The 13,628-nt window shown below is 40.9% G+C and overlaps 1 protein-coding gene across 1 annotated transcript in view; it reads left to right on the top strand.

Annotated features, from left to right (window-relative positions):
- Window positions 1-8,051: 8,051 nt before the first annotated feature.
- Window positions 8,052-13,628, top strand: part of LOC109912350 (potassium channel subfamily K member 2-like) — a 30,114-nt gene continuing 24,537 nt past the window's right edge. Inside the window, exons 1-2 of the mRNA XM_048600118.1 lie at window positions 8,052-8,288; window positions 12,524-12,644. Coding sequence (XP_048456075.1) covers window positions 8,082-8,288; window positions 12,524-12,644 — 328 coding nt within the window. The 5' untranslated portion in view covers window positions 8,052-8,081. The remainder of the gene's footprint in view (window positions 8,289-12,523; window positions 12,645-13,628) is intronic.

The following is a 13,628-nucleotide window of genomic DNA, read 5'->3' as shown; positions in this document are numbered from 1 at the left end:
TATCAGGAAAGGTGAGACCCCCAATATGAACCCCTGGGGAACTCCATTACAATCCTTCCTCCAACCCAAAAATAAATATTGATCATTGCTCTCTGTTTCCCTTTAATCAGAAAATGTTGTATTCACGTTGTTACTGTCCCTTTTTTTCATGAGCTATAACTTTCTCATATGTATGTTGTGTAGAATTGTAACAAATGGTTTTTGAAAGTCCATGTACACCAATCCATCCACCAATCCACGTCCATGTACATCAATTGCATTACCCTCTTTGACCCTTTCTGTTATCTCTTCAAAACGCTCCAGCAAGTTAGTCAAACATTCCTTTTCGAAAGCCAAGCTGGCTCTTCTTAATCAGTCCATTTTTTTCCCATGTGACAACTAATTTTATCTCAAATAATTGTTTCCAGAAACTTCAACAGCAGTGACGGGTCTATAATTCTTAGGTTTGTCCTTACAATCATTTTTGAACAAGGGCATAATTATGAATGAGTTCTGCAATTCTCCAGTCCTCTGACACCTTGCCTAATTCTGGGGAAAACTGAAAGATTATGGGTAATACTCCTGTAATTTCTCACATCTTTCAATATCCTTGGATGCATTTCATCTTGTGAACTTTAATTATTGTAAACACATCCCATACTTCCTCCTTATCAATTTTGAACCTTCTGATGACAGAGTTTCCTTGTCTATCACCATGGCCTGGGTACAAGGTATCCATATAACACCTCAGACTTGTTTCTTGTCTCCATGTATAAATCCCCTTTTTGGTCCCTAATCAGCCCTATTCCTCCTTTTACTATTGATGTGCCTATAAAAGACATTAGGATTTCCCTTTATGCTGGCCACCAGTCGTTACTTATCCCCTTTTCTTCTCTAAGATGGTCTTTCACCTCTCCGTTGAATCTTCTGTATTCCTCGTGGTTCTCAATTGTATTTTCCACCTGAAATCCATCATATGCACATTTTTCTTCTTTATTTTATTTTCCATCTCTTTTTCATCCAAGGAACTCTGGATTTGTTTACTTCTGCTTTCCCTTTTGAGGAAATATACCTTGACTGCCTCCAAACTATCTCACCGTTAAACTTAGCCTATTGCACAGTTGCAGTTTCCCCATCAATCTCTCGTTTCAATCTGCCTCAGCTCCATTATTACCCCACTGAAATTGCCAAGTTAATTGTTCTTACTCTAGATTGCCTAACATCCTTTTCTATCATCACCTTAAGCGTTATGGTAAAAAGATTGCTGTCTCTAAATGAAAGACAACAAGGTGATGAAGGGTCTAGGCCCGAAACGTCAGCCTTTCTGCTCCTATGATGCTGCTTGGCCTGCTGTGTTCATCCAGCTCTGCACCTTGTTGTCTCGGATTCTCCAGCATCTGCAGTTCCTAGTATCTCCGCTGTCTCTAAATGGTTCTCTACTAATGTTTGATCTACTTGGTCCATTTCACTTCCAAGAACTAGGTCCAACAGTGCATACTTTTTAATTGGAGTGGATACATATTGCTGTTGGAAATTTTCCTGAACATAGTCTAGGAGTGTTTGTTCTCTGCGTCCAAATGCTATCACCTTCCTAATCTAAATTCAAATAGTTTAAATGGTCAATTCTAACTACTCTATGATGTTAGCATCTCTCTATAATTTCCCTGCAGATCTGTTCCTCCACATCCTTCCCATAAGCTCATAGTCTATGGACTACACTGAGCAATGTAAATGCACCACTTTTGTTGCTTAGTTGAGCCAGATTGATTCTGAAGGTCTAATAGAGGCGTACAAGATTAAGGGGGGCATAGGTAATGTGAATAGGAATGCATCAGCTCCATTAGTAGAGGAGCCACAAGCAGAGGGCACAGTTTTAAGGTTAGAAGGCTAAGAAAAGAGTTGAGGAGAATTTTTTTCTCTCACGCAGAGGGTGATCGAAATCTAGAAGTCACCTCCTGAAAGAAAGTTTGAGTCAGAAACTTTTGTATCATTTAATTTAAACAGGCACTTGTACTAACACATCTTCCAGCTTTCCAACTGGAAAGGTGTCATCACAGGAGAGCTGTGGCCTTGATTGGCTGGTAGGAAATCTGCCCTAAATTTAAAAAGGACACTCCAAAACTAATAAATAAATTAATTAACTAGCTAACAGCTTAATTATCCAAATAGAGATGGCTGGGCAGGTGATGTGCTGTAGTTGTTTGTTGTGGGAGCCGGCTGATCCCATTGTGAGCTACAGTGAGCACATCTGCAGCAAGTGTTGATTGCTCGAGGAACTTTAGCTCAGAATTGACGAGCTGGAAGCTGAGCTTCAAACACTGCGGCACATCCGGGAGGGGGAGAAGTACCTGGACGCTTTGCTTGAGGAGGCGGTCAAACCTGGTAGATTATGTACTTCAAATTCAGTCAGTGATCAGATACAGCAGGGTGTGATTGCAAATGAGGCAGGTAGGGGGATCCTGAATTCAGGAACAGAGGAGCCTCAGCTCTTGACTTTGTCCAACAGGTGTGAGGTACTTGCTCCCTGTGTGAATGAGGAAAAGGGCTGTAGGAAGAATGAGCCAACTGACTATTGCACCATGGTACAGGATGCCATTCAAGAGGGGGAAACAAAAAGACATGTGGTAATTGTAGGGGACTCTACAGTTAGGGGGATTGATAGCATCCTTTGCAAGCAGGATCAGGAATCCCACATGGTGTGTTACCTGCCTGGTGCCTGGGTGATGCTCTGACCAGCTTGAAAGCTTATTGAAGCAGGAGGGTGAGGATCCAGTTGTTGTGGTCCATGTTGGGACAAACAACATAGGCAAGGTCAGGAAGCAGGGCCTGTTTGGGGATTATCAAGCACTAGGAATGAAATTAAGGAACGTGTCCTCAAAGATTATAATCTCCGGATTACTACCTGAGCCACATGCAAATTAGCATAAAGATAAGAAAATTAGGGAAGCAAACACGTGGCTAAAGAAGTGGTGTGGGAAAAGGTGGTTCCATTTCATGGGGCATTGATACCAGTTTTGGACAGGAGGGATCTGTATCATTGGAACTGATCTAGAACCAGTGTTCTTGCAAAAAGGATAAATAGGGTGGTCACTAGGTCTTTAAACTAGTGAAGTGGGGGGAAGGGAAGAGGGAAACAACAGGAAATATAATGGTAAATAGAAAAGGAAACAGCAGGTTAACATTTATGCAGGAGGGTTTAACTACATTGAAGACTATGAAAGAAGTTAAGGGGAAGGAAAACTCAGGAGATATTATTAATGGAGATGTTAAAATTCAAAAAGAAGGTATAAAAACTAGCATAAAGGTACTTTACCTGAGTGCTCATAGATTCGGAACAAGGTAGATGAGTTAATGGCACAAATTATCTCGAATGAGCATGATTTAGTAGCTATTACAGAGACATGGTCATGACTCGGAATTAAATATCCAGGGGTATCAGACTATTCGGAAGGACAGACAGGAAGATAAGGGAGGTGGTGTTGCTCTGATATTTAAGGATGACATCAGAGCGATAGCGAGAGATGATGTGGGTTCTATGGAGAATAAGGTTGAATCCATTTGGGTGGAATTAGAAATTCTAAGAAGAAAATGTCATTGATAGGCATAGTCTATAGGCCATCAAGTAATAAAATCACATTGGAATGGGCAATAAACAAAGAAACAACTAATGCCTGTAAAAATGTTATGGCAATTATCGTGGGAGATTTTAATCTACATGTCGATTAGTTGAACCAGGTCTGTCAAGGCAGGCTTGAGGAGGAGTTCACTGAATTTATCCACGATAGCTTTCTTCAACAGTATGTGATGGAACCGATGAGGGAGAAAGCCATCTTAGATCTCATTGTAATGAGAGAGGGATAATTAATGATCTCATAGTTATGGATCCTCTTGGAAGCGGCGATCACAGTATGGTTGAATTTAGAATACAGATGGAAAGTGAGAAGATAAAATTGAATACCAGGGTCCTGTACTTAAACAAAGGAGACTACAATAGGATGAGGAAGGAGTTGGCTAAAGTAAACTGGAAACAAAGACTCTGTGATGGGACAGTTGAGGAACAGTGGAGGACTTTCAAAGTAATTTTTCAAAGTGCTCAGCAGAAGTAAATACAGTGAAAAGGAAGGACTGTAGGAAAAGGGGTAATCAGCTATGGATGTCTAAGGAAATAAGGAAATAATTGAAAGGTAAGGCATACAAAGTGGCAAAGATCACTGGGATTGGTCAACAGAAAGCCACAAAAAAGACTATAAAGAAAAGGAAGATAGATTATGAGACTAAACTAGCTCAGAATATAAAGACAGATAGCAAAAGTTTTTATAAATATATAAAACGAAAAAGAGTGGCTAAAGTAAACATTGGTCCTTTAGAGGATGAGAAGGGGAATTAATAGCAGGAAATGAGGAAATAGCTGAGGCATTGAACAGGTATTTTGTGTCGGTCTTCACAGTGGAGCACACGAATATCTTGCCAGTAATTGATGACGAAGAGACTGAAGTAGGTGAGGATCTAGATATAATCATTATCACGAAAGAAGTAGTGTTGGGAAAGTTAATGGGTCTAATGGTAAACAAGTCTCCAGGCCCTGTTTGAATGCATCCCAGTGCACTAAAAGAGACGGCTAAAAGAGAGTAAGAGCAAACGTACTTGTAATTTTCCAAAATTCGCTGGACTCTGGGACAGTTCCAGCAGATTGGAAAACAGCCAATGTGATGCCACTGTTCAAAAAAAGAGGAAGACAAAAGTTGGGGAATTATAGGCTGGTTAGCTTAACTTCTGTAGTGGAGAAAATGCTTGAATCTATCATCAAGGAAGAAATAACAAGACATCTAGATAGAAATTTCCCCATTGGGCGGATGCAGCATGGGTTCATGAAAGGCAGGTCAGGCTTGACTAATTTGCTGGAATTCCATGAAGACATTATGAGTGTGGTGGACAATGGGGTCCCAAAGGAAGTGGTGTATCTGGATTTCCAAAAGGCATTCGACAAGGTGTCGCAGAAAAGGCTGCTGCATAAGATAAAGGTGCATGGCATTACAGGCAATGTATTAGCATGGATTGAGGATTGGTTAACTAACAGGAAGCAAAGAATGGGGATAAATGAGTGCCTGTCTGATTGGCAAACCGTGACTAGTGGTGTGACTCAGGGATCAGTGCTGGGATCACAATTGTTTATAATTTACGTAGATGATTTGGAGTTAGGGACCACATGTAGCGTACCATAGTTTGTGGATGACACTAAGATGAGTGGTAGAGCAAAGTGTGCAGAGGACTCTGAAAGTTTGCAGAGGGATGCAGGTAGTTTAAGTGAGTGGGCAAAGGTCTGGCAGATGGAATTCACTGTTGATAAATGTGAAGTCATCCATTTTAGTCGGAATAACAGTAAAGTTTGAACGGTAAAAAATTGCAGCATGCTGATGTGCGGACGGACCTGGGTGTCTGTGTGCATGAATCGCAGAAGGTTGGTTTGCAGGTGCAACAGGTAATTAAGAAGGCAAATGGAATTTTGTCCTTCATCACTACAGGGATTGAGTTTAAAAGCAGGGAGGTTATGTTGCAGCGGTATAGGGTGCTGGTGAGGCCACACCTGGAGTACTGTGTGCAGTCTTGGTCTCCTTACTTGAGAAAGGATGTACTGGCACTAGAGGGGGTGCAGAGAAGATTCACCAAGTTAATTCCAGAGTTAAGAGGGTTGGCTTATGAGGAGAGACTGAATAGACTGGGATTATATTCATTGGAATTTAGAAGAATGAGGGGGGTTCTTATAGAAACATATAAACTTATGAAAGGAATAGATAAGATAGAAGCAGGGAGGTTGTTTCCACTGGTAGGTAAAACTAGAACAAGAGGGCATAGCATCAAAATTAGGGAGGCCAAATTTAGGACTGAATTGAGGGACTTCTTCATCCAAAGGGTTGCGAATCTGTGGAATCTGTGAATACAATGAAGTAGTAACTTCCTCATTGAATGCTTTTAAAGCTAAGATAGACAATTTTTTGAATAGGAAAAGAAATTAAGGGTTATGGTGAGAGGGTGGGTAAGTGGAACTGAGGCCATGAAAAGATCAACCATGATCTTATTGAATGGCAGAGTAGGCTCGAAGGGCCAGATGCTCTACTCCTGCTCCTGCTTCTTGGGTTCTTATGTTCTCTAAGTGTCTATGAATCTGAGCAAGGGACAAAATAATGAAGTCTAAATCAGGATAACTGCTTTTCTATTAAATAGCTTACTCAATCCATTTCCTTTTATTGTAGTAGTTCCTTTCAATCCTGTTTATGTTTCAGTTTTCAGTTGGTAAATGCTTTTTCCACAGAATCTGCATTTGGAGTAGGCCTCACCTGATTCAAATATTCTTCCTTTGGCCTGACGGACTTGTGAAACCAGGGAGAACACAAGCCAGTGTAACGCCTTGTTTACAAAGCCATTAGTGGGAAGTCTAATATCTGCATCCCATTGCTCAAGACAGATCACAATAAACTTGTCTGCACTAATAATAGGAAAAAGGCTCCTTCCAGCTAGAAATTTATTTCAGGGGTGATGCAAAACAGGCATTTTGGGATTGGCCACCCACTATGCACAGTGCCTGGTATTCAGTCCATAGCTGCTGACTGGCTTCTCAGAGTCACAGAGATTTTACGGCATGGAAAGAGGCCCTTCGGCCTTTCATTTCTGCACTGGTCATGAAGCATCTATCCATTCTCATCCCATTTTCCAGCACTTGGCCTGTAATCCTGTGTGCTACTACATTTGAAGTGCTCATTTAAATACTTCTTAAAAATCTTAAGGGTTTCTGCCATTATCATCTTTTGAAAAAGTAAGTTCCAGACACCTGTCACCCTCTGAGTGAAAAGAAATTCCTCAAATCCCCTCTAAACCTCTGTTCCTTACATTAAAACTGTGTCCCCTTGTTACTGACCTCTCTACTAAGAAGAAACATTTCTGCCTATCTAAGCTCCCAGAACTTTGTATACTTCAGCCTGGTTCCCCCCTCAAGCTTCTTTGCTCTAAGGAAAACAATTACAACCAGTCTAGTCTCTCTTCATAGCTGAATCACTCCAGCCCCGGCAACAGGTGAGTCTCCTCTGCACCTCCTCTAGCACAATCATTCTTCCTATAGTGTGGCATTGAAGCGAAACAGAAATGTGTCTTTTATGTTTCCACCATTTAAATCTAACAGCTACACTGTTCATCTTTAGGCCTGAAATGAAACTAAACGCTGTAAAACCAGATTTTGCTTTAGAAACTGCAGACAGTTAGAACCGAACACGATATCTAGCTGTGGCCTAACCCAAGTTATATACGGCTACATAATCACTTTTTCTTTCCACTTGTTTGTTTTCACTATTCGGACATTGTTTTAGATGAGTATTCTATCTATATTCTGACACACATAGAACAGTGCAGCACAGGAACAGGCCCTTTGGCCCTGCATGTCCATGCTGACCATGAAGTTAAACTAATTCCATCTGCCTGAATATGGTCTGTATCCCTCTAATTCTTGCCTGTTTATATATCTGTCTAAAATGCCTTTTAACCATTGCTATTGTATCAGCTTTTACTATCTCTTCTGGCAGCATGTTCAGGCACCAACCACCCTCTGTGTAAAGAACTTGTCTCACACACCTCCCTTAAACTTCTCCACCTCTTACCTTAAACCTAAGTCCCCTTGTATTTGATATTCCCATCCTGGGAAAAAGACTGACTATCCAACCTATCCATGCCTGTCATAATTTTATATCCTTCTATCAGGGCACCCCTCAGCCTGCTATGAAAAATATTGACAGAACGGTGCAATTTAAAAAGATACTGTAATCGTTTGCAGAATTCTGAGGGGTTGCTTTTACAGTGTGAAGCTCAGCAGCAGCTTTCACATATTTCACCGATTCAGCAGTAACTTTCCAAAGAGACTTTTGCCAGTTACTTGAAAAAAATTATATGCAGTGCGTTCACGAAGATACCATGTTGCAGGACACTTCCTCTATCAGTTGAAATTGAAAGAGGAAATGTGCTTTTCGTTCCTTTCCATGTGTGTATGCTCCAACCCCCTCCACGGTCTGTACATGTAGTGTATAAGGAGTGCCTCGCTCTCCCAGACAGCCAGAGGGATGGATGAGAGGAACAGACTCTCCTCCAGGAGGTGTGCGCTGCTTTTCCTGGGCTATTTCATGTACCTCCTGATAGGAGCTGTAGTCTTCCAGGCGTTGGAGTTGAAGGAAGAGCATAAACTTAAAACCAAGATCTGGAAAGAGAAACTGCAATTCCTGGAGAACTGCAGCTGCCTTAGTCGCGAAGTACTGGAGACTTTTATGGAAGTGAGTACTGTCTGCAGTTTCTAAAGCGAGATCTGGTCTTACAACGTTTAGTTTAATTTCAGACCTAAGGACGAATAGTGTAGCTGTTAGATTTACACGGTGGAAACATAAAAGGCACATTTCTCTTTCGCTTCAGTGAAAGGGTAGCAGCTCACTAATGGGAAACTGGGTGGGCGCCGTGTAAATCGAGCTATTTGATTCAACTTGTTTCAATTCAACATTGCAGTGCGTCTTTATTCATTTTATTCTAAACTCCAAGTCACCCTGTTAAGGAGTGTGTGATCTCTATCATTCTCTGCAGGAGTTTTACCGTCAGCATAAGACGATTAGATATAGGTGTAGAATTAGGCCATTCGCCTATCATGGGCTGCTATGTTTCTCAATCCTATTCTCCTACCTTCTCCCTGTAACCCTTGACCTCTTACCAAATCAAGAAGCTATCTATCTCTGTCTTAAATACACTCAATGACTTGGCCTGCAAAGCCTTCTGAGTTCCACAGATTAACCACCCTCTGGCTGAAGAAATTCCTCTTCTTCTTCTTAGAACTTCTCAGTTCTAAAGTGTCATCCCTTCATTCTGAGGCTGCGCCCTCAGGTCTTAGTCACTCCTACTCGTGGAAACATCTTCTCCACTCCACTCTATCCAGGCCTTTCAGTATTCTGTAAATTTCAATCAGACCTTTCCTCATGTTCCAAACTCCATCAAGTACAGAGCCAAAGTTTTCAACCAGTCCTCTTCATCGCTGGCATCATTCTTGTGAAACTCCTCTGGATACCCTCCAATACTAGCACATTTTTCCTTAGGTATAGGCCCAAAATTGCTCTATTCAAACGACCTTAACAGAAAAGTCTTGTGCTCAGCTAAGGTCCTGCAGTTGGAATATTTGCAGAGTGCAGCAGCAGTGTCCACATTACCTCAATATCTATATCGCCACCAGGTAGGGTCGAACTAGGTTCAGAAGGTCCAAAGGATCTGCGCCGTTCAAAACACCTCTCCCCACCCACAACCTCACCCTCGCCCCTACCCTCATCCCCACCCCAAGTCTTCTCCCCATGTTTAGTTTAGACCATAATTAATCCTCAACTTGGTCTCCAGTGTACCAGTAATGGGTGGTAAGCTACTTTGATCTATTGTTTCAGTCCTGACACTTTGCCAATGTTGACAGCTCTGCTGAGACAGAGATAATGATTGGAAAGAGGAGTGACCATGTGCATCCCCCAAAGCAGTAGCTGGGTTAACAGTATGAAATGATATTGTACAATATCAAAGCACTGTGTAAACTTACAATTCAGTGCACTTCTGTTTCTGAATATTCATTGGCCATTTTATGATTGTTCTGTGGCATTGGTTCAATACCCCATTTGAACCACAATTAAATATAATAGTTAAATATATTTTCTGTTGAAAGTAATTGAAAAATAGACAGCCAGTTACCTCAGTGAATACTAACAATTCAAGCTGTCAAAGATACAAAGGAGCTGTTAAAGACTGGAGAAAATCAAAAGAACTGCAGATGCTGTAAATCAGGAACAAAAACAAAGTTTCTGGAAAAGCTCAGCAGGTCTGGCACTATCTGTGAAGGAAAAATCAGAGTTAACGTTTCGGGTTCTCAGGAAGGGTCACTAGACCCGAAATGTTAACCCTGAATTTTTCTTCACAGATGCTGCCAGAAAGACTGGAGGAAGATTTATCTGTGTAGATGCTGTATGGATCTGAGCATTGTGAGCCAAATGGGCTCGCTATTCTTTTCTTAATGTTCACTTGTGCCAATGCACACATGATGATTGTACAATCAGAGGGTCCATGCATCAATTGGGTTATATCAATTGTACTTATTCAGCATGTGAATAACACTAGGTAAGTGAGAATTTAACAGCTTGTTTTTATAGGGCCATTGCATCCAGGGTAATTTTACTTTTTATTTTCAAGTTTTAATGAAACTTTAATACATTAAATTACTGGCCACCTAAGAAATTAAATCCTAGTGAAGCTCATTGAATGGAAATTGCACAAATCTGGTTGTGTCATTCATTGATTGCATTATAGTTACATCCAGAAGTAACTGACAGGAATGTAATGGTTGCACACTGCAATTATTTTTCACTGATCTGATGCACAGAAGATGTATCTATGTCTTGCATGAACAAATGACATTGGAGAAATGATTTTAATCAGTCCCAGCTGGCCAGATGCAAAATAATAGTTGGGGTAGCATGGTGGCTCAGTGGTTAGCACTGCTGCCTCACATGCTAGGGACCCAGGTTCAATTCCACCCTCAGCCAACTATCTGTGTGGAGTTTGCACATTCCCACCGTGTCTGTGGTGGTTTCCTCCCACAGTTCAAAGGTGGGCTGGTTAGGTGGATTGCCCATAGTGTCCAGGAATGTGCAGGCTAGGTTGAGTAGCTATTGGAAATGCAGAGTGATAGGGTAGGGGGTGAGAATAGGTGGGATACTATTCAGAGGGTCAGTGTGGACTTGATGAGTGGAATGGTCTACTTCCACACTGTAGGGATTCTATAATATCTAAATGAAAATTACATTAAAAACATCTCTAAATTGACCCATACATCAGCCCATTTAAACATTTTGCCACAGTGTCTCAGCATTTAAGCTGGAGTATATAATACAAGAAACAATAATGAAACAGTGGCTCGCCTGCAGCAGTTTAGTTTTTATTTTGATGATTTATAGTAACTGAAATAGTTTACAGAGTGCTGTTATACTCACTGACCAGGTAAAGATGGCAGTTTCCTTCCCTATAGGACATTGTCGGAAAAACCCATCTGGTTCACTAATGTCCTCTAGGAAAGGAAACTGCCATCCTTACCTGGTCTGGCCTACATGTGACTCTAGACCCACAGCAATGTGGTTGACTCTTAACTGCCCACTGGGCAATAAATTCTGGCCTAGACAATGATGCCATCATCCCATGAATGAATAAAGAAAAAAACAAAATTGGCTATATTCAGAAATATATAGGAGCAGGATGAAAACAACACCAAGAAAGCTGGGTGCACTTATTCAATCAACCAGCATGTATGAAAAAAAAACAAAAATTAAACAACTCAGGACTAAGGACTCAATGCCTGAGCATCTCACAAATACCACTTGACCTGTGGGGTCAGCATTGAATTATGACAATATGATGAAATTATGGGCAGAATGCTATGCTCTCCCCCATGGCATGCTTGGTGATAGGAACTATTTAATTCACCAAGAGAGTGGTGGATGGGTCTGTGCCACCATCCTACCTCCATCTTGATTAATTCTATGGTGGAAAGGCCAGCGGATGACTGTCCTGCCCAACTTATTTGAAGCCCTTAAATAACAATTGCTCACTTAAAGGCCTCAGTGCATCATTACTTCTAATAATCCACTGGTAAACAGAGGACTGGCCATGCAGTGAGCACGATGAGTAAACCCTGGTGTGTTTACTTTGTGGGCTGCTGATGGTGAAGTGTGGGGTGGGGCAAGTTCCTCATTCAAAAGAAAATCACAGGTCTTAGGCATTATCAATGGGGCATAGGGTACAGAGGGAAGGAGAAAGTAAAACTACACACAGTATTCTAACAGTGGCTTAATTTATATTTCAACCAAATTCACTTGAACACATTTACTCTTGTATTTTTTTTGGTTTTTATTCATAACCATAAAATGTTCTCAGTCTTTTTTACACTATTTTTCTACTTTAGCTTGTACTTTCATGAGATTATGTATTTGAACTCCTAGATCCCTCTGTTAACAACAATCTCATGGTCGTTTCATTGAGCATCAGTTGCTAGCGTTTTTTAACCCAAAACCTAGCCATTTACCATCACCATTTTGAAATAACTTTTAACTAAATGCGAAAGTTTACCCATTAGTTTACTGTATATTGACGAACTTTCTATTCTTGTTGCCCTTGAACCATTTGCCTACAATTTCCTAACAAGCTGACTTGTGAAATAAGTTATTGAGTATCCTATGAAAATCCTTGTCCATGACATTTACCAGATTCATTACATCCACCCAATCGATCACTCCTTCAAAGAAAAAAAGCCTAAAAAGCAATTGATATGTTATGTTGGAAAATAATCAAGCATGATTATTGAGCCAAAATGCCATTTTCAGAAATAAATCTCATTTAACAAAATAGTTATGCAACATTTGTTTCTAAATTTAATTGTAATATGAGAACCAAATATGTCTGCATTAGGATGAAGTAATATCAGTTATATTTCCTATTTCTACAGGCAGTAACTGAAGCTGTAAAGCATGGAGTGAATCCTATTGGAAACGATTCCAAATCTTCCCACAGTAATTGGGATATTAGCAGCTCTTTCTTTTTTGCAGCTGCAGTGGTGTCAACAATAGGTAAAGTTCACATTTATTGAATTAATTCTGAAGCTGGGGATCCCTTAACACAGGGCGGGTTAAGCAAACTTGTACGATTTAAATCATTTTCCAATTCTGACTCTTATTTTCTATTATTATTATTCTTTAGTTCAATTCCCATTTTCTCTCTGTTTTGCTGCAAGTACTGACTTAAGTTGCAATATGGCTTCACAAGTACAAAAAGCCCTTTCAGTGCCTTACCTAATAAATCATTCTTTATGTTCAAACCCAGACAGCATGCTTTGATCGGAAATTTGACTACGAGGCAAGCAGCATAACAACCAAGCCAAATGCATTCTCCACCTAATATATACTGGAAATTATTTTCAGGAAGACTCATTGGGCAGTAAGCTGGAGCATAATGTTGTCTGCTCCCTTTTTTTGTCCCACATGGCCACTGCACATTAACTGCATTGCTTCCAAGCGGCTTAGATTCAATGAGCATCACAATCTCTGAGCCCAGTTTCAGGAGCTATCAAAATTCATCTGCACTCTCTTCAACTCTACTACTAAAGTAAAGTCAGGTCCTGGGGAGGGGGGTTTGTCAGGTCCTTGGGGCTGGGGGTGATATCAGAACCCTAGGATAGAGGAGTTGGTAGCACTGAGGGTGGGGGTGTCATGTCATAGATCAGGGAGGGTGGGTGTCAGGTCAGAGTCCAGGGAGTGTAAGGAGCCTAGGGCACATGTGATTGGGTGGAGGTTGGAGAGTACTGTGGGGCTGTTCAGTTTTATACTATTAATGTAAGTAGTTATTAACAAAGGCAATGGAACCCTCCAAATTTTCAGATTTAATTGGATCCTTTTGGAGGTTTCCAAGCACAGAGAAATTGCCCATCAGAGTTTTCAATATCCCGGGCAACTCCCCTGGAGTCTGAGATAACAAGGTGTAGAGCTGGATGAACACAGCAGGCCAAGCAGCATCAGAGGAGCAGGAAGGCTGACGTTTTGGGCCTAGACCCTTCT

This window comes from Rhincodon typus, chromosome 8 (assembly GCF_021869965.1).
Source record: "Rhincodon typus isolate 14 chromosome 8, sRhiTyp1.1, whole genome shotgun sequence".
NCBI lineage: Eukaryota > Metazoa > Chordata > Chondrichthyes > Orectolobiformes > Rhincodontidae > Rhincodon > Rhincodon typus.
The sequence above is the reverse complement of the archived record's forward strand: the minus strand, read 5'-3'. Positions and strand labels throughout refer to the sequence as shown.